Source organism: Musca vetustissima, unplaced genomic scaffold (assembly GCF_032173495.1).
Source record: "Musca vetustissima isolate MV318-11 ecotype Yass unplaced genomic scaffold, APGP_CSIRO_Mvet_v1 utg12820, whole genome shotgun sequence".
In the NCBI taxonomy this organism is placed as follows: domain Eukaryota; kingdom Metazoa; phylum Arthropoda; class Insecta; order Diptera; family Muscidae; genus Musca; species Musca vetustissima.
The window spans coordinates 43754-65787 of record NW_026888932.1 but is presented as its reverse complement, the minus strand read 5'-3'; the positions used below and the strand labels follow the sequence as shown (position 1 = coordinate 65787).

Genomic DNA, 22034 nt, shown 5'->3' with positions numbered 1-22034 from the left:
GCGTTAAAAACAAATATTAAGAGGAAACACATTCAATTAAATGCATGTTTATTTATAAATTTCCTCGAACACAAATTATGTCAAATAGAATCCCATTTATAGAATTCAATTCATTCTAATAATATTGCACTTGACACATTTTAATCAATCACTTATCATCAATAGTATAAAATACAGTGTTCGAACGACTGGCATTATAATAATCATACATTTCTATGGCAACCGGTTTGCGATTCATGACATCATGCGTCTTATCAGCTAAAATTGTAATACAATTCTCATCGCCAGCTTCTAAATTATCAAAATATATATTTAAACTTGATTCGGAATTCATTGATTCAATGCGTTGAATTAGTTCGTTTTCTAAAAGCGATTGACTAAATTCAGCATCGGTGCGATAACCAGATGGTAAATTTAATTTCATAATAACCATATTGGAAAATGACGTTTTATCATCCGATTTTGAGTTGGCGAATGAAATCGTTTCCAAATAAGTAAAACAAATCTCAACATTAAGTTCTTGTACATTCATAAATTGGGCTTTCGCTTGAATGCGGAAATGTTGCATTGGCATTTGTTCAGCCATGTAGTAAAGCGAGGAGAGCTGCAACATGGTTTGACCACTGCCGGTAGCTTTGAAATTAACAGAACGTGTAGAACGGGGTAACTGTAAGAAAATAAATATTTTTTTAAATTCTTATTTTTCCCTACAAAATTCCCTACCCTTACCTTATGCGTGTGCAGTATGAGATTATTTTCACCATTTATGGCAAAATCATCAGCTTTTACTTCGTTTCCCTTACCATCCAAGGCTGCATAGCGTAATGCCATTTGTTGGTTATTTCCATTGGCCGCATTCAATTGTGAATATTTTACAATGGCCTGTAGACCCACCACCGTATCTTGTGTTGATTGGAAACCACCTTTACTATTTCGTTGTTGCATTAGCCATTGAAAAATTGCAGAATGATCTTCACGCGGAGAAATGTCCAAAAGAGCCAGGAGGGCGTATGCAGTAATTTCAACATCCTTTTCACCATTTTATCATTAGCCGACCACCAACGTTGTTTATCCTTATCATTGACCTTTGCTAATAGTTTATCACGAACTTTTGTGGAATCTACATGTTTAGCCATTCCAAATGCCGCAGCGATAATTGACAAGGCATAGACATCATGATCCCTTTCCAAATTCTTACTCAAAAACTGAAGGCCCTTATCAATGGTGGCTGTATAGTTTTTGGTATATTTCTGGAAAAACAAAAGAAAAATACATGGAAATCTTGCTGAATTAAGTTGAACAAAATTTCGTCTCACTTATGAACTATATTTAAATGTGAACACATGAGTTTAGGCCCAATTTTGTAGATTGTACACAATTTTGTCTCAATAATATTAAAACTGGGAAATCGTTAAATACTATATATGGGACCATTGTAAAGGCTTAAAAAATTATTAAAAAATCCACGACTTCTAAAAAACTTAAAAAAGTTAATAAAAAAATCCACGCCTTCTAAAGAACTTTAAAAAATTATAAAAAAAATCAACGCCTTCTAAAGGACGTAAAAAATATTTAAAAATTCCATGCCTTATTAAGGACCTCGAAGAAATTATATAAAAAAATTAAATTCGTAAGGACCTCGAAAAAATTGTTTAAAAAATTGGCGCCTGAAGTACTTGAGACTTCAACATTTTTTTATTCTTACTATTAAGATTTAATTCTCGAATAAAGATGTGAGCTTCGACGTCAGCTAAGTTAACTTTTTCGGTAATATTACCCATAAAATCTGTTATCTTACCTTGTTCTCCATGAAAGTCATCAGAACAAATGCCGTGAAACCAAAACGATTTTGTTGTGCCGGATAGAATAGATATCCCGTGTAAGCAAAATCTCCATCCGCTTTCTGATTGCTGGCTAAATAATCCAAACCGCTGGTGATAATTTTCTCCTCAATTGAAACAAATTTGGCGGCTTTAAGAAAGAAACGTATAACATAGGCTGTTAACCATGTACTGGCTGCATCCTTATCACGACGTTCGCCGAAGACGCTATAACCCCCGGATGCGTGACGAAATGACAATTCCTGTTGATAGCCGATTTCCACAAATGATTTAGCCTGTTTAATTAGATTTTTCTCTTGACCAACTTTACCAATGGCCTTGAGGTATTGCAGTACCAAAATATTTGGTGCAAAATTAACCATATTTTGTTCTCCACAGCCGGTTGGTTTCATTACCAAGCCATTAAGATTTTCCATTGTGGCGGCGAGAGCATCACCACCCATTGAGAGGGTAATATACTCAGAATCTGCTACAATATTCGGTGGCACATTGAGACTTAAATTTGAGAATAATTCATTTTCCGCTGCTGATATTCGAAGTACCATAACTTGGTTATCACTATTTTCAGTACCTTCAGGTTCAACTTTCAGGTAGTGGAGAACAGCATCTGAGAGGTCTTCGGATGTTGTGGCACGTATATTCAATTTTATATCTCCCACCACTTGAGGTGTTATTGTAAATGCAACGCTGTCAATGCCATTTGCTGGGAGTTTCACATGTTCGATTTGTTTTTTCCTGTCGCCAGCCTTAAAACGAAAAGCTTCCTCTTCATTGTTCATTTGAACTTCGGCACTTAAACTTTTGTTGTGATAATTGAACACTGTTATGGGTAGGGTAATCATTTCACCTCTCTTAACGGCATAGGGAAGGTTAATGTCTACAAAGAATGGTTTAATGGTCACAATATTTGTGGCATCATCGACAATACCGAAACCCGATTTATTGTGAATGCTAAATGCGGTTATACGCCAGGTGGTTATTGTATCGGGAATTTCCAATGTCAGCGCGGTCAATTCCTTTGTTCTGTAAGTTAAAACAAAAATATTATTTAATTTGAAATTTGTCTTTTGTTTTGATTTCTGAACATACATTTCAAGATTTTGAAATATCCATGTCTCGGGAAATTTTCTACGTAAACTTCCTTCTCCACTGCCCCATGAAGTTGGAATGTAACGGTCTGAAATTAATTGTTATAAAAAAATAATAATAAATATATCCCAACATACCATTCAGTAATCAAATCTCAATACCACTTGAGAACAAGCTTATAATAATAGTTGTTCTTAAGCTTTTTTTAGTAATATTAAAAAAATATTGTTAAAATGTGAATTCACAAACAGTTTTCAACTATGCTTGAGAAACTATTGTTGTACACAAATGTTTCCCAATTGCAAGAATAAGCTTTTAGTAATATTACACAAGTAATTGTATCATAAGGGTTCCGTTTTGATTTTTCTACAATTATTAATAAACATTTCTCAAGATTTTCTCAAGACTTTTTCAAGCTTAATGCTTGTGTTGGTAAGCTAATATAATATTATTCTCAAAACTTTTGGTTTGTTGGGATAAGAACAAGAATGAATGTAGTTTTGAACCCAGTGGGGAAAGGGCGGAATATTTGGATATTTATCTCGAGTCCTTGAAGATTTTTTCTCCTTATTTTTTAAGGTTCTTTTTTAATATATTTTTTAGAGATTTTTAGTATTTAAATATTTTACGAGAATGTGTGAATTTTATAAATAATTTTTCAAGGTCCTTAAGAAGGCGTAAATTTTTAAATAATTCTTTCGAAGTCCCTAAAAGGCGTGTATTTTAAAAATAATGTTTTCGAGTTTATTAAGAATGCGTGGATTTTTTAAATCATTTTTTGAAGGTCCTTAAGAAGGCGTGGATATTTAAAATATTTTTTTCAAGGTCCTTAAAAAGGCGTGAATTTTGTAATAATTTTTTCGAGGTCCTTAAGAAGGCGTCGATGTCCTTAGAAGGCGTGGATTTTTTAAATCAGTTTTTGGAGGTCCTTAAGAAGGCGTGGATTTTTTTAAATCATTTTTTGGAGGTCCTTAAGAAGGCGTGGATTTTTTAAATCATTTTTTGGAGGTCCTTTAGAAGGCGTGGATTTTTTTAAATCATTTTTTGGAGGTCCTTAAGAAGGCGTGGATTTTTTAAATCATTTTTTGGAGGTCCTTAAGAAGGCGTGGATTTTTTTAAATCATTTTTTGGAGGCCCTTAAAAAGGCGTGGATTTGTTTAGTCATTTTTTGGAGGTCCTTAAGAAGGCGTGGATTATTTTAGTCATTTTTTGGAGGTCCTTAAGAAGGCGTGGATTTTTTTAAATCATTTTTTGGGGGTCCTTAAGAAGGCGTGGATTTTTTAAATCATTTTTTGGGGGTCCTTAAGAAGGCGTGGATTTTTTTAAATCATTTTTTGGGGGTCCTTAAGAAGGCGTGGATTTTTTTAAATCATTTTTTGGGGGTCCTTAAGAAGGCGTGGATTTTTTTAAATCATTTTTTGGGGGTCCTTAAGAAGGCGTGGATTTTTTTAAATCATTTTTTGGGGGTCCTTAAGAAGGCGTGGATTTTTTTAAATCATTTTTTGGGGGTCCTTAAGAAGGCGTGGATTTTTTTAAATCATTTTTTGGGGGTCCTTAAGAAGGCGTGGATTTTTATACCCTACACAACTATGTTGTCAGGGTATTATAGCTTTGTGCAGCCCCAGAAGTTTGTAACGCCGCGAAATATTTGTCCTAGACGCACCTTTAAGTATACCGATCGTCATATTTCGACTAGCTAAGTCGATCTAGACATGTGTGTCCGTCCGTCCGTCTGTCCATTATAATTTGTAAACACGATACAGGCCACAGTTATGGACCAATCTTCACGAAATTTTGCATGTAGGATGGGTTCTGGCCAATGGAGACCCCTATTGTTTTTGATAAAGATCGGCTAATATTTAGGGGATGAAATGGACCAAAAACTTTATTTTTGTCCAATTTTCTGGTCGCTTCAGCGGCCATAATTATGGCCTGAACGAATTTTCACATGGAGAATGGGGGTCGTGCCAAAGAATAAGCATGCCAGTTTTTATAAAGATCGGTCAATATCCAGCGGGTCAAATGGACCCTGATTTTTGTGTGAAAAATTACAAAATTTTTATTTTATGGCGTATATATTTAATCCTGAAGAACAGCAGGACAGGACGTTGATTCTGAACGTCCGCTGTGTTTTTCGGTAATTTGAACATAAAGTGTTATACTCTTATATCTATATATATAAAATAGAAAAAAAATTGTTTGTTTGTATGTTACCGATAGACGCCAAAACCGCTGAACAGATCTTAATGAGATTTACACTGTATCTCGGGGCATGCCCTGAAAGTAACATAGGCTATATAAACTTTTAAAATTCCGCGTGGATGCGGAGTTATAGCATCAATAGTAAACAAACCTCAAATTTTCTGAACATGTAATATGCGTTTATCTTAAGAACGGTTACAGATAACGCCTTCAAAATGTATCTGTATATCGTAGGAGTGAATACACATTATTCATAAAAATATGAGCGAAATAAGATAGGTGAAAATGCACTCTCCGTTACATTTAACTAATCTGCATGTAGGAAATAAAAAATGTTTTCTTTCTAGACTCAAAATCCGTTGAACAGATTTTACTGAGATTTTTACCGAACATCATGCCATCCGAGGGAAATAATATAGGCTATATAAACTTCCAAAATTAATTTTCTAAGCTTATATCTTAAGAAGGGTTACAGATTCCCACTTCAAAATTTGTCTGAGTAACTTGGTAGCAAATACGCATCATCCCTATAAAAATTGGTGTGGTACAATAGGGGAAATTGTACTCCTCACTGCATTTAATTAATCTAAATGTAGAAAATGGAAACTCTTTTGGTTGTTGACACAAAAACCGCTAAATAGATTTTACTAAAAATTTCGCAGTAAGTCAGCCAACCCATGTAAGTAAGATAGGCAAGATAAACTTCGAAAACTCCGCGATGACGAGGAATTATAGCATCAACAGTAATAATACCTATGCACTAATATTAATTTTCTATGCATATATTTTAATATCTTAAATAAATCGGCTCATAAAATTTTTATGATACGCAGATAATTACATACAAATCTTAAGCGACCAGAAATTAACAAAATTTGTCCAAATCGATAATATTCGACTCATCATTTTTGGTCCTTTTATGTTATTATCAGTAATGCTAAAAACCACCAGTTCAGTAATTTCGCTAACGTATGTTGTTTTTCAACACTCCATTATCTACATATTGGAAGAACATTTGTGTAAAACGAAAAAATTTTGACATTTTAATTATTACATTTTATCAATTTGTGAAAAAAATAAAATTTTGGATTTTTTAATTTAAAAAATTCAACCACCATTGAAGAAAAAGACTATGAATTCAATATGGGAGATATCCAAAAGAGAAATGCTGATTGTGGAATAAAAGTTATAAAAGTCCGAAATCTGTGGTGGCTTATCATTATAGCTGATATATTTCGAGGATCTATAGAGGAAATAACTAACTCAAATGCCACAAATCCTATCTTCGGACTTGATCCTGGTTTTTTAAGAGTAACAAAACTATATCTAGGTTCGGTAAAAATATTATGATGTGATAAATGCATTATTATGATTTTTTCTTGGCAATAAAACAATTAGAAATACGCAACTCAAACTTAACAAGGATCATACGTCAGGTATCTAAGCGATATTAATCGGAGGAGTAAGGGATCCCAATCATATCATGGGGAAATATTTGAGAATACAGACATAAAAATTTATGTAATGTAAATGAAGGATTGTAGTGGGCTTGGAATGAATAATGAAAAACATGTAAATATTGGAGAAAATATATTTTTGTATGGTACTGTTACAACTGATTAGAAAAGTCAAGCTAAATTTGTTTTTAATATTACCACCGTTATTCAAAGATTATTTAAAAATGTATTTGTAATCTATTGAATAGAATCAAATATACTAATGCATAGACCGGCTGCTACGAAATTATTACTGATACACTACGAAATGCCTACAAATAGTTTTCCAATGTTAATAACTTTAGTAGGGGCAGCGAAGCGCCACGGGTTCAGCTAGTATCATATATTTTTCGAAGTTTTTAATTTCAATATCCAGTATTTCTATGCCATAGACCCGAGAAGTTGATAGTATATCCAAGGGGAGTGGTTGACCTTTAAATGTATACCAATCATATTGTCGTAGGTACTCGGATGCGGGAGTTACACTTAAATATTTACAGGTGCTTACGTATTCATATATTAGGGCGGATATATAGTCTGATCGCTTTGAAATGTTCCATAAGGTTTCTGTTATGATCAAGGACAACGCCTAAAATGTTAGGTGATGATTAGAAAATAATTTTTCGGATGAAGTGGACCGAAAACTTAATTATTTGTACTTTTCGAGTCTAAAGCCGAACATCACCACACAACCTACGGTGAAGGGAATCTGGACAAGTAATTAGAGGGTCTGTACTGATTATTAGTAACATTTTCTGAACTCTAGCCAGTCAAAAGTGTGCAAATATCGCGAAATATTGCCCAATCTCAGAATATAGAACCACAGAAAGTTAGATTTTCATGGAAGTTGTGTAGGGTATCATATGGTCGGCCCCGTCCGACTATACTGCTCCGCTCACTGGTTTTAAATCATTTTGTGGAGGCTTAAGAATAATTTGTTGAGGTCCGTAGAAATGCGTGGATTTGTGAAATACTTTGTTGAGGTCTTTTAAAAGGCGTTGAATAATTTGTTAAGGTTCTTAAGAAGGCGTGGATTTTTTAAATATTTTGTTTAGGTCATTTGGGTGGCGTGGATTTTTTAAATATTTTTTTAGGTCATTTGGGTGGTTTGGATTTTTTAAATATTTTTTAGGCCATTTGGATGGCGTGGATTTTTAAAGTTATTTATTTTTTGGTTTGAGGTCATTTGGGTAGCGTGGATTTTTAAAGTTAATAATTTTTTGTTTGGGTGGCATGGATGTTTAAAGTTATTTATTTTTTGTTTTGAGGTCATTGAGAAGACGTCGCGTTTTTTGGGGGGTCATTGAGAAGACGTGGATTTTGTGGTCTTTGATAGAACTTGGATTTTTAAAATAACTTTTTGGGGTACTTGAGAAAGCATGAATTTTTAAAATATTTTACTTTTTTAAATATTTTGTTGGTCTTTTTTAAATAACACATTGTGGTCCTTGAATTTTAAGATATTGTTAAAAACCCCTGTATATCACTCGTACCCACAATGTTTACATAGTACATATAATAAAATTAGTCGCACATACACACACACTCCTTACCTGTAACCTCAGTATATGGATAATGGGCATTAGTAAATGTCAAAAGCCCCGAAATTATACCAGGATAAAATTTGGACTTTAACGGACTATATGTCAAATCATCTCGTAATTCGTTTAGTATTTGTGTTCTATCCAGATCATATTCTCTATTTAAATTATAGACACCCAAATCCACAGCTAATAGACATACATATGAATTCGGTTGAGCCTTTATGTTAATGGTGACATTTTGTCCAGGTCGGACTTCATGTGGCGCTGAAATTTCAACCTAAAGATAAAAATATTAATTTCCATATAAAAACGTATTTAATGCGTTCTTACCTTATTTTCAAATTCATTTGGGAATTTCAAAAACATTTCCTCATATCGATAATTTCCTTCGTGAATATAATGAACATACAAATAGGCTGCAGGCATCATTTCTATTGTTGGCATTAATTGAATTATGTAAGATTTTTGTTCGGATGGTATTTTAATGAATTCCGTTTGTATGATATTTCCATGACCAGTTAGGGTATATACAATATATGGTATATTTTTTAAGGAGGAAACTTTAATTTCAATCACTTTGCCAAGTTGAGGACTAAAAGGAGAAAAATATTAAGTAATAAAAAATGTAATTTATGAATTGCATTAGCAGGAGGGTTAAGTCCGGTCTTGTTGATCATTATACCCTACACAACTATGTTGTCAGGGTATTATAGCTTTGTGCAACCCCAAGAGTTCGTAACGCCGCGAAATATTGGTCCTAGACCCGTTTGTCCATTATAATTTGTAAACACGATACAGGCCACAGTTATGGACCAATCTTCACGAAATCTTCGCATGTAGGATGGGTTTTGGCCAATGAAGACCCCTATTGTTTTTGAAGACCCCTATCGTTTAATATTTAGGGGATGAAATGGACCTAAAACTTTATTTTTGTCGGTTTTTATGGCCCAAACACCGCGAATTTTTCCATGGAGAAGGGAATTGGGCCAAAGAATAAGCATGCATGTTTTGATAAAAATCGGTCAGTATTTAACGGGTCAAATGGACCCTGACTTTTGTGTGAAAAATTACAAAATTTTTATTGTATGGCATATATATTTACTCCTGAAGGATATAGACCCGAAAAGATGATAGTTTATTGAAGAGGAGTGGTTGACCTTTAATTGGTACCAATTATATTGTCGTGTGTACTCGGATGTAGGAGTTACACTTAAATATTTACAGGTGCTTACGTATTCCGACATTATTTAGTAACCCATTAGCACACTAGAGGGCGGTAATATATCGCTAATCGCTTTGTAATTTTCCACGAGATTCCCGTTATGATCAACGACAACGCCTATAATTTTGGGATGAAGTGGACCGAAAACTTATTTTTTGTGTTTTTGTTTTCGAGTCGATCTGTAGGCCACAATTGAAAGCCCAACATCACAACATAACCCACGGTAAAGAGAATCTGGACAAGTACACCCCTCGTCTACTGAAATATTTGTTAACATCTAGTTGGTCAAGAGGGTGCAAATATCGCGAAATATTGCCCAAGCTCTGAATATAGAACCATATAAAGTTAGATTTTCGTCGAAGTTGTGTAGGGTATCATATGGTCGGCCCCGTCCGATTATACTGCACAGTGGTTCCCTTTGTATGGGAGGGAGCGACAAAAATATTTCTAATCAAGCTATCGATCTGAAATTTTTAGTATAGGTTCGTTGTGGGTAAACAACATTTTGACAGAAACATGGACCATGTAGGTCCACGTTTTAGTATAGCTCCCATATAACGGTCCCATCAGATTTGACATATTTTGAAGATTTTAGCTACATTTTCCAACATATTTGATTGAAATTTGGTATTTTGAGTTCTCCGTGGGCAAAACAGCACCAAACTAAAAATGTTCAATATCGGTCCACGTTTTCGAATAGTCTTAATATAAAGGTGCCACCCGAATATGGGCATTTAAATTATAAAATAAAAATAATAAATAAAAGTCAGACCAAAATTATGGATACTTCACGAATCAAATAGAAAAAGCATTTTCGCATATGTAACATTTTGCAGAAGACGTTTGACTTAGAGCATTGCATACTTTACCATCAACCACAGTTAATTGTAAGTTGTGCTCAACGCATATTTGCATTTCAGATGTATACTATTCTGTGCAGTTTAACATGGTAATTTGCAGGTTAAAATAATTTCTTTCGTGTATAGAAACTTGGTTGGACTCTTTTTTGTTTTGAAATCGAACAGGTCTGCAATAACGAGTTGATGACGGTCGAGGATTTTTCCAAATAACTTTAGAATTTTGTAATTCAGTAGATTTTGTTACCAGTCGAAGTGGTACATATGATGTTACAAATAAACTACTGTCTTGTACTCTGTTATTATTATATTTTTGCTTATACTCGCTATGACCCGTGTTACCATCGAATCCCCATTTACCTATCAAAACATGTTTGTTTACAGATTCACTGGGAATATCTTTCAGCACGTCGCTTTGGAGATCTAATATGCGCGAGGCCGTGTGGTCTAGTAAACTTTGCAAGTCGACTTCAGCATGCGATTCACTTACTGTAATTTTATTGGGGTAACTTTTCTTTTTTTCCTTTAGAACCTTCTTATAACCCTGTAACAAATCAAAGGACAGTTTAGAGTTTATAAATTCCCGAATAAGTAAATACTGATGTTTTGATAAATTTGTTTCCAGTATGACTGATAGAACTTCTCTGGTATTTAATTCCACATAAGAAGGTACAGAATCTGTCTCACGTAGGGCATTAGCAGCGGACTCATCATTTTCTGCCAATTTTGCCAATCTTCGTTGTTTAGTTCTTTTTGAAGATTGGGAATAATCTGATTGTGGACGCCCACGTTTTTTTATTTGAGGATGATTCATGCGTTGTAATTGTTATAGAAGCGGCATCTGTCGTTAATGCAATAACATCTTTGAAGCCCAACCATTGGGAATGATACTTTAAGACGGATGATTTTTTCCGAACGTTTTTCTGCCATAGTACGACTATTTTCTTAAAAATGTAATTTACGCATTGCGATAGATCAAAAAACATATCTTCTTCACCTTCCATTTCAATACTTGCACGTAGTTCATCCAACACCTCTCGAACTTTTTCAGACTCCTTCCCCTTTTTAGAACACCAAATTTCAAAAACATACATGCGAAAAAAATGCATTGATAAGATGAAAAATGTAAATAAATAATTTGACAATAATAACAACACTTTTCCTTATTTACATTCAAAAACAACAGCACGTATCCACCAAAAGTTAAATGTTTACACACGACTCTGGGTTAGTATATTACTGCTTAAACACTCATCCGCAAATTTCCGCAAACGAAACAAATTTTTTCGAAATATAGACAAATGTACCAATATTAAAAACCAAACATGACCGAGGGAATCAGGGGGGAACACATTTAAAACTCTACGTAGATTTAACGAAGACGGAAAAAATAACCCCAAAAAGGTGCATGTTTAAATTAGTATTTTAGAAAAACTACACAATAATTTATAAATGTATATATATGTAAAAATCATGTTAATACCATTACCTTTAACCTCCATAATCGTTATATTTAATTTGGTGAACTTATTATTTATATTTTCACTTTCTAAATGTCATTTAATTTTTGTGCTAACTTTCCTTAAGCAACCACACTTCAACTGCACTCACTTCTAATATCTGTATTTCTAAACTCCCGTTAGAAAACAATAAAAAAACTTTGGAGTAGTTAAATTTGAAGGCATTAGCGATAATTTGTTTCGTTACTGATCCAAAATATTGTTTTCGATTTTTTTTATTTTTGTCGTATGGGGGAACCAGTGTGTACTGCCCCGCTCACTGGTTTTATAATCGGCAAGAGATAGTTAAAAATTTTCAGATCACACAACAATCCTAGACTAGGTGAAGAGTATGTTCTACTGTGGGATATATAGCGAAGCTTAATAACTTCTCTTTTCAAAATAACCTATCTAGATGTATGCCTTTCTATTCCTCTTAGAAAGGCATACATCTAGATAGGTTATTTTGAAAAGAGAAGTTAAGAAGTTATTATTAAGAATCTGGTTTTATTTCGACTTGATGAGCTTGTATAACATTGTAGTTAATTTAATTGTGCTAAAAATCTTAGTATCTCTTTAGCTCAGCAGAACTTAGCACTCTTTTGTATTTATCATCACTCACCTGCCACTAAGTAAAGCAATTTACAAAAATCCTCCTTATTATTATTATCCACAGCATCATCAGCATTGTAGATATTCGGTAACATTGCTAAAGAATCTCGATATTTGAATATATGTTTCTCCTCGGAATTATGTTCAAAATCAAATACCGCTACACCATCATCATTCAACTGTGACTGGTAGGTCCGCTCACCATGTATCATATAGACCGGTTCACTGGGATCTCTAACAGCAGTACCATTCCATTGTTGCACTTTAACTTTCAGACGATATGGTTTACCATCTTTAAAATCAATATCTGATGATTCTACAATTACATTATATTCTTGTTGTTGGACATTGACAAAGCTAAATGTTGATTCTGAACGTCCGCTGTGTTTTTCGGTAATTTGAATATAAAGTGTTATACTCTTATATATCATATATTTTTCGAAGTTTTTAATTTGTATATCCAGTGTTTCTATGCCATTCACATTTACTTTTTGTTCTGGCGTTATGAGATTTCCCAAAGTATCTGTTGCTCTTACTGTAGCAATACCCTCAACAAATTTTCCAAAATTATATTTTCCATAGAATTTTAAATGGACAATTGGATTAGCCGAAGTAACAGTCGGTTCATTTTCAATTGTTACATAGAATTTCGGAAGGATATATTTTTTCACCTTAAACGTCTTCGAATGAGAATGTCCATATTTGCCACTAATGAATACCGCAATTTTCCATATACCGAGTGCAGGATATTCCGATAAATTGAATTTATTTGTAAAGACACCATGAATGAGGAAATATCTTTGAATTGCTTAACGCGATTTTCGTTGGCATCCTGTAATAAAAAACCAGTAAGGAAAGTAGTAAAGTCGGGTGGGGCCGACTATATGATACCCTTCACCACTATGGGTATATTAAACAGGACTATTAACATGAAATTCAATGAAATAAAATATGTGATATTTATGTAAATGTGAATCTACCTAGATCTATCCATAAAATATATAAATCGACTTCAAACAAATATAAATAGGTCATCCGTTGGGCTATGTCTGTACTTCTAGAAAACGCAACTGCGTAATTCTATGCTCAATTTTGTAAGTTGTGCAAAAATTGATGTCAAACAGACTAACAATTTACTTGAAATCGGGCGAAAATATATATGGAAGCTCTATCCAAATATTAAGCGATTTCAAACAAACTTGTCACAGGTTAGGTTATACTAATTGGTGGTGCACCATTTACATAAAATCGGACGAAACTATATATGGGAGCTATATCTTAATCTGGACAGATTTTCTCGAAACTTGGCAGACATAACTCTAGGCTCAATTCAGTGCGTTATGCCAAATTTCGTGCAAATCGAAGGATATGTAGGGACTTTGGTGCACCATTTACATGAAATCGGACGAAACTAGATATGGGAGCTATATCTAAATCTGGACCGATTTTCACGAAACTTGACACACATCAGTCATGAGAAAATTCAGTACGCTATGCCAAATTTCGTGCAAATCGAAGGATATATGGGGACTTTGGGGCTTCGTTTATCTTAAATCGGACGAATATATATATATATATATATATATGGGAGCTATATCTAAATCCGAACCGATATCTAAATCCGAACCGAACCAAGAAACTTAGCACACATCATTCTAGGCCTAAGTATGTACGCTGTGCCATATTTTCTGCAAATCGTAAGCTATTTAGGGACTTTGGTGCACCATTTACATTAAATCGGACGAATATATATATAGGAGCTATATCTAAATCTGAACCGATTTTTCCCAATTTCAATTAGGTTCGTTCTTGAGCCAAATGAATGAGCTGTGCCAAATTTCATCCAATTCGAATAATAAATGCGGCCTGTACATTGTTTACAATTTAACATGGACAGACGGACGGACAGACGGACATGCGTAATTCGACTTAGAAAGTGATTCTATGCATATTCTCAAAAGGAACCATGGGTCTATCTCGATTCCTTTTGCTTGTTACAATCATATGCACAAAGACATAATACCCTTTACCACAGTGTGGTGAAGGGTATAAAAAATGTGGGAATTATTAAAAGATGTCAACCATTTTAATAATTCCCACAAATTTTCGCAAAAAACTCGTATGCCAGAAGAACTTTTAAAACTACTCACCAATATCAACCATTTTAGTATCATATAGTATATTTGTTGTCTTAAAGTATGTATATCCAAAAGGGCCTCCATATCTCAACACTACACACTAATTCTTTCCAGCAATGTAGCTCTATACTAAATTTGGTGACATTTATTACCTTTGGAACTCTTTTAGTATTTATTTCCGAAAATAATTCCACATTCCATTATTCGAGTTCTATAGGTTTACCAAAATCCAAACATTTTCAATTTTAGTATCCATTAATAAAATAGAAATGTTATTTCCCAATTTCAAGATTCAACCCCATACGGTTTACGCAATCCAAATTGTACCAAACTTCGTGCACAATAATATAAATTCCATAATATAATTTCCTCAACAATCCAAAAGAAATCATATTTCCAAATTTTTAGATTCTATTTAAACCAAATCCAAATTGTATCATTTAGTACACATAAGTACGAATTTCCAAAACTTTCTACATACCTCAGTCCTACACCCCAACATTGATCCTATCTCCAAATTTCAGTATTCCTGCATTAGTACCAGCCTGCATCACAACTGTGATCATAACACCAAGTTTCAACATTCCAGCTTTATCGGTTCTTCCAAGAAAACTATTCCAAATTTTGTACAAATTAAAAAAAAAAACTTTCTACATTCCTCAGTCCCCCAACATTGATCCTATCTCCAAATTTCAGTATTCCTACATAATTGATTCACCATAAAGTAAAAAGTGTAAACTGCTTATTTAGACCATAGTAGCATCTGTTGGCCATAACAATCCTTCTCCGAATTTCAAAACTGATGTCATTTGTTGTTGATGGTATCAACACGTCTTGCGTGTTGTGATACCATCAGCTTGGTTTTCTCGCCGATTACTGCCAGACCCACTTTGGCAGACTCCTTTTCAATTTGTTCAAAGGTGGCTGTTACCGCTCGCAATGTTCGACCCATTATATCGATGTCATCGGCGTAGGCGAGTAACATGTGTTATTTGGTGTACAGAGTGCCATTTCTGTTCACCTTTGCGTCTCGTATGACCTTTTCCAGTAGGATTTTAAAAAAATCAACGATAAACTGACACCTTGTCTGAATCCTCGTTCGGTATTGAAGGGTAGGTCCTTTCCTACTTTAACTGCTGACCTTGTGCCACTTAAAGTTATCATGCATAGCCGTATTAATTTTGCAGAAATGCCGAACGCAGACATGGCTTTAAACATCTCTGAACGGATAGGGCTGTCGAATGCGGCTTTATAGTCGACAAATAGGTGGTATGTGTCGATGTGTTTTTCGTGGGTCTTTTCCAGGATTTGGCGCAGATTGAAAATCTGGTCAATAGTGGATTTGCCAGGTCTGAAGCCGCATTGGTATGGTCCGATGATGTCATTGACCATTGACTTCAATCGTTCACACAGCACACTGGATAGCACTTTATATGCGATGGGAAGGAGACTTATTCCTCTATAGTTGGCACATATCGTCTTGTCTCCTTTTTTGTGCACGGGACACGGGATGCTGAGGTTCCAATTATTGGGCATGCATTCATCTAGCCAAATTGTGCCAGCTTCTGGCCACCAGTATTGAATAGTGCGGCTGGTAACCCATCGGCTCCTGCTGCTTTGTTGTTCTTGAGCCGATTAATTGCTTTTATGACCTCATCTTGGCTAGGTGGTATACACTCTATACCATCATCTCTTATTGGTTCTGGGGTATCTTCTTTATCGCCACTATTTGATACTAGAGACTTTTCGAAATGCTCCTTCCAGATCCTCAACACGCTGTCATTCATCCAGTTTTTTAAGACGTCCGATCGATCCGAGGAGCGAATATCGATTCGGACCATTACCTTGTGGCAGCCAAAGTGCGCACCCGTCTTAATGTTGCAGCAAAGGTGCGATCTAATACAACACGGAAACTCGACGTCGAAAAGCTGCAAACACAACAGGTAGCCGAGGCCTACCCCGCTCAACTTACCCATCTGCTTGAAGAAAGCACTTCTTGTCCCGATAATAGTATAGAAGCACAATGGCAAAGAATTTCCGACTCCCTACAAAATGCAGCAAAAACAACAATTGGGTACCAAAAACCACCACCAAGAAACCCATGGTTCGATCAGGAGTGCCGTAATGCTACTTATGTGAGAAACGCAGCGTATAGGGCAACCCTGCAGACAGTAGCAACACGAAACGTGATGGAGAATTATCCGGAGAAAAGGGGAGAGGAGAAACGTGTTTTCAGAAAAAAGAAGAAAGAACAAGAAAAACGTGAGCGTGAGCAGTTTGAGATGTACAGGAGTCAGAATGAAGTCCGGAAATTTTACCAACGAGTAAAACACCAAACCGAAGGCTTTGGTGCAGGCACATCCTCCTGTAGAGATGAAGAAGGAATCTTATTTCCTACATATCGCTATATTACACTCCGGATCAGGATCCCAGCTCCATTTGTACATCCGAATTGACATTCTACCAAAAAAAGTACCATATTGTACTTTTCGTATACATGAGTGCACGTTTTCAAAACCATCTCCTGATATCGACCCTACTTTACAACTTTAATTCACATTTCAAATTTCCGTTCACATGCTACGAAATCGTACTAAATTTAGTACATTTTCGTACATTTAGGATATATATATATATATATATAGTTCGAATTTCCAAAAGCCAGAGTGCAAAGACATAAAAGTATAAAGATAAGACAATCGATACGTAAGCAATTTCCAATAGATGGCTTTTCCTCTGTTGTTACTATATCATAACAACACAGTAAACATTTTAGGAAGTATATCGCAAGCTTGTAATATAAAACCAGTAAGGAAAGTAAAGTCGGACTGGGCCGACTACATTATACCCTTCACCACTTTGGGGATATTATACATATGTATCCTAAAAGACGTCGCCTTTTCTAAGGAACATTTGCATGAAATTGAACGAACTTAAATATGCGATATTTATCTATAAGTAAACCGAATAACATCAATTCCAACACATGCCATTCTGCAACCTATTCTAAATTGTGTTAATAGATTTAAAGCACACGCACTATTTAAAATGTATCTATCAGGCACCCATTGATTATTTGGTGTACAGTCAACATGAATAGATCGAAATTATATATGGAACCTAATCTGAACCGATTTCAAGCAAACTTGCTAGATATTAATTTTTATTAATTTCTGTACGTGTATGGGTCTGTATGGGAAAATATATATAGAAGATATATGTAAATCTGAACAAATTTCAAGAAAAATTGACACACGAAAGGTTATAGTAACAGTACATTGTACCAAATTGTGTGACGATCGACCAATCTTTGGGTGTTTAGTGCACAATTTAAATTAAATCGGTTGAATATATATATTTAAGCTATATCTAAATCTGAACTGATTTCCACGAAACTTAGCACGCATCATTCTGTACCTAATTCAGTAACCCATGCCAAAATTCGTGAAAATCGAAAGATATATAGGTACTTTGGAGCCCCATTTACCCCAGATATAAATCTGACCCGATTTTCTTGAAATTTGGCACAAATCATTTAGGACCTAATTTAGTACTCTATGCCAAATTTCGTGCAAATCGAAAGGTATATAGGGGCACCATTTACCTTAAATCGGACGAAACTATATATGGGAGCTATATCTAAAACTGACCCGATTTTTTGAAACTTAGCACACATCATTATATACCTAATTCAGTACTCTGTGTTAAATTTCGTGCAAATCGAAAGATATATACGGACTTTGGTGCACCATTTACCTTAAATCGGACGAAACTATATATGGGAGCTATATCTAAATCTGACCCGATTTTCTTGAAACTTGGCACAAATCATTCAGGAACTAATTCAGTAATCTATGCCGAATTTTGTCCAAATCTAAAGATATATAGGGACTTTGGTGCACCATTTACCTTAAATCGGACGAAACTATATATGGGAGCTATATCTAAATCTGAACCGATTTTTTCCATTTTCAATAGTGTTCGTCCTTGGACCAATTAAGTGACCTGTGCCAAATTTCATCCAAATCGGAAAATAAATGCGACCTGTACTTTGTTAACAAAAATACATGGACGGACTGACGGACGGACGGACGGACATGCATAAATCGACACAGAAAGTGATGCATATTCTCAAAAGGAACCATGGGTCTATCTCGATCATTTTTGCCTGTTACAAACATATGCACAAAGACATAATACCCTGTACCACACTGTGGTGAAGGGTATAAACATATATTTTGAGTGCAGATCTCTGATTTTATTTACGTTTTATACACACATTATCGCGTATTGACGTTTTTTTCCTAACATGACTCTCTTATACCTGGTTCCCCCTGGATATTTTTTAATAAACTATTTCGTCAAAATGCACTTTGTCTAGTCTTTACGGTTTCTATGTCTTTGCACAGTGTTACCGTTACATCATTAGTTATTACTCGGACAAAGCATACATGCACAGACAGACGGTCATAAATAGAGGCATTGTCAGGTTTCATCATGTTTTAATTATGTTCTCATTTAATTTGCCAAACTTACCATTATCTCCACACGAATCGGTTCAGTGACGTTCAACGGTCTTGTATGTTCATCAAGGATAACAACACGAAATTGCGCCAAATCTAATGGCTTATAGATAGCTTTATCAGTTTGTATGTATATTTTTGGACCGGCATTCTCCTCCACATACAACAAAGTTTCATTTTTAAATGACAACCCATTCAAACCTTCGGCGTAAAACATGTGGGTACCTCGTTTCAGTTTTGTTGGCATAAAATCGATTTGTTGCGATTCGAATGGTTGTAGAACAATATTTTCAGTTTGATTGTATGATGGTCCAATAATACCACAACGTATTGTAGCCGGTTCGGTGGCATTGTGTAGCGTTACAACAACACTATATTTACGATTTGATTTAAGTGTGCCGGGGGCAATGATAGAATAGTGACTGCAGCGAACGCAAAAGGGAGAGAGAGAGAAAAAAAAAAAACAAGAAATATAAATCACGTGACTTCAGAACTTAATAGATGTACATGAGTCGCGTGGGAACCTACATACCTCTGATCACCGAACACTAGACCGAGCCTAAGTGTTATTATGACAACAAATATTTGTAAAATATGCGTCATCTTGGTGTTGCGGGTTTTGTTCGTAATAATTCAATTTGCAATTTGTCCGCATTTGTGAACTGCTTGTGCGAAGTGTAAGTCTGATACTGATAGAATGATGTTGAGATTATCGTTTTCAATTGTAAAACACATTATTATGCATATTTTTAAATCTGAGTAATAAATATTATTCAACGTGTATTTTAGTATTAAATGCCCCTATATGCTAAAACAAGATATGCTAAATTGATCTTCATTGAAGTTATGATCTGAAACAATTGTATTCAAATTAAAATTGGAAGAGACTATAATAAATGAACAGGTTTTTAACAATTAGAAAGTGATGGTAGACAGGCGGGGTGACAATATTTTTGGTCATATCGAATATATGCCAGTACATAAAATATAGATTTTTATTGAAATTATTTTTTATACCCTTCACCACACTGTGGTACAGGGTATTATGTCTTTGTGCATATATTTGTAACAGGCAAAAGGAATCGCGATAGACCCATGGTTCCTTTTGAGAATATGCATAGAATCACTTTCTAAGTCGATTTACATATGTCCGTCCGTTCGTCCGTCTGACCATTTTAAATTGTAAAGAAAGTACAGGTCGCATTTATTATTCGAATAGGATGAAATTTGGCCCAAGGACGAACCCTATTGAAATTTGCGGAAAAATTGGATCAGATTTAGATATAGCTCCCAATGGTGCACCAAAGTCCCTAAAGGGGACTACTGAATAAGGCCTAGAATGATGTGTGCCAAGTTTCTTGAAAATCGGTTCAGATTTAGATATAGCGCCCATATATATTGTCGTCCGATTTAAGGTAAATGGTGCATCAATGTTCTTAAATATCTTTCGATTTGCACGAAATTTGGCATAATGTACTGAATTGAGCCTAGAGTGATGTTTGCCAGTTTTCGAGAAAATCGGTCCAGATTCAGATATAGCTTCCATATATAGTTTCGTCCGATTTAAGGTAAATGGTGCACTAAAGACCCTATATATCTGCCAATTTGCACGAAATTTGGTGCAACGTACTAAATTGAACCTAGAATGATGTCGCCAAGTTTCGTGAAAATCGGTCCAGATTTAGATATAGGTCCCATATATAGTTTCGTCCGATTTCATGTAAATGGTGCACCAAAGTCCCTATATATCTTTCGATTTGCACCAAATTTGGCATAACGTACTGAATTGAGCCTAAAGTGACGTCTGCCAAGTTTAGAGAAAGTCGGTCCAGATTTAGATATATCTCCCATATATAGCTTCGTCCGTTTTCATGCAAATGGTGCACCAAAGTCGCTATATATCTTTCGATTTGCACCAAATTTGGCATAACGTAATGAACTGAGCATTAAGTGATGTCTGCGAAGTTAAGTTAAAATCTGTCCAGACTTAGATATAGCTCCCATATATAGTTCCGTCCAATTTTATGTAAATTGTGCACCAAAGTCCCTATATATCTTTCGATTTGCACGAAATTTGGCATAACGTACTGAATTGAGCGAGTGATGTTTGTCAGAGTGATATTTGTCATGTTTCGTGAAAATCGGTCCAGATTTATTTTCCAGCCCGATTTTAAGTAAATTGGACATAAAACTTCTCATGTTAGTCAGATTGACATCATATTTTGCACAACGTACAAAATTGAACATAGAATTATGTAGTTGCGTTTTCCAGAAGTACATACATAGCCCAACGGATGACCTATTGATATTTGTTTGAAGTCGATTCACAGTTAGATAAATATCACATATTTTATTTCATCCAATTTCATATTAACAGTCCTGTTTAATATACCCATAGTGGTGAAGGGTATCATATAGTCGGCCCGTCCGAATTTACTTACTTGTTTTATTTGAATTAGGTGTAGGCTATTTAATTTTTTTTTACAACGTAGTATCATATTAACTATTGTTTGTATATAGTCAAATATTTGTTGGAAGTAGAAAGTCTATAACTATTATCGAGCCCAACATTTTATGCCCTCTAGCATACTGACAACTACTTTAAATGAAGTTTTCAACCACTCATGGATCTATACTACAGCGAATTAGAGACACTTTGATGGAAAATTCACCTACCCAAATGGGTTGGGCCCTTTATATGGGGCTCATTTTCTGTGTTGTTTAAAACCTTTGAATGCCGAAAATGTAGCAATGTACGCTTAATATTTCGAAGTTTTAACATAAATAAAGAGATTTTTGTTTAAGGGGACCCCCCCCATTCTCGGGGTCAAAATTCGAATATACACTGATTAAAGAATGTCTCTACAAAATTTCAAGTGAAAATCTCAAGAACTGTTGAAGATATATACGATTTATTGTGTCAGCATCAAGTCACGGCTGAAGGGCTTCTCAAACTTTAAACGCGTTTTTCTCTAAACATTTTTTTGCGAATGGCGGGCACGATAACTCAA

At 34.9% G+C, this 22034-nt stretch overlaps 1 protein-coding gene across 1 annotated transcript; it reads right to left on the bottom strand.

The window, feature by feature from the left end:
* Positions 1-944: 944 nt before the first annotated feature.
* LOC133336730 (alpha-2-macroglobulin-like) lies at positions 945-19626 on the bottom strand. The gene is made up of 10 exons (XM_061545011.1): positions 19556-19626; positions 19037-19445; positions 12373-12781; positions 10939-11000; positions 10612-10795; positions 8503-8603; positions 8182-8449; positions 2931-3018; positions 1799-2864; positions 945-1250 (listed from the first exon to the last, which is right to left on the bottom strand). Exons 1-10 carry the CDS (start codon positions 19624-19626, stop codon positions 945-947), a joined length of 2964 nt encoding a protein of 987 aa, XP_061400995.1.
* Between the last annotated feature and the right edge of the window lie 2408 nt (positions 19627-22034).

What these genes read in the sequence shown, in the direction of transcription:
- LOC133336730 (XM_061545011.1), bottom strand. Translation starts at nt 19,626, where the DNA reads ATGACGCATATTTTACAAATATTTGTTGTCATAATAACACTTAGGCTC. An exon ending in CGATTCGTGTGGAGATAATG is followed by an intron (nt 12,782 to 19,036) that starts GTAAGTTTGGCA and finishes ATGATATATAAG; the next exon opens with AGTATAACACTTTATATTCA. An exon ending in ATATTTCAAAATCTTGAAAT is followed by an intron (nt 2,865 to 2,930) that starts GTATGTTCAGAA and finishes TTTAACTTACAG; the next exon opens with AACAAAGGAATTGACCGCGC.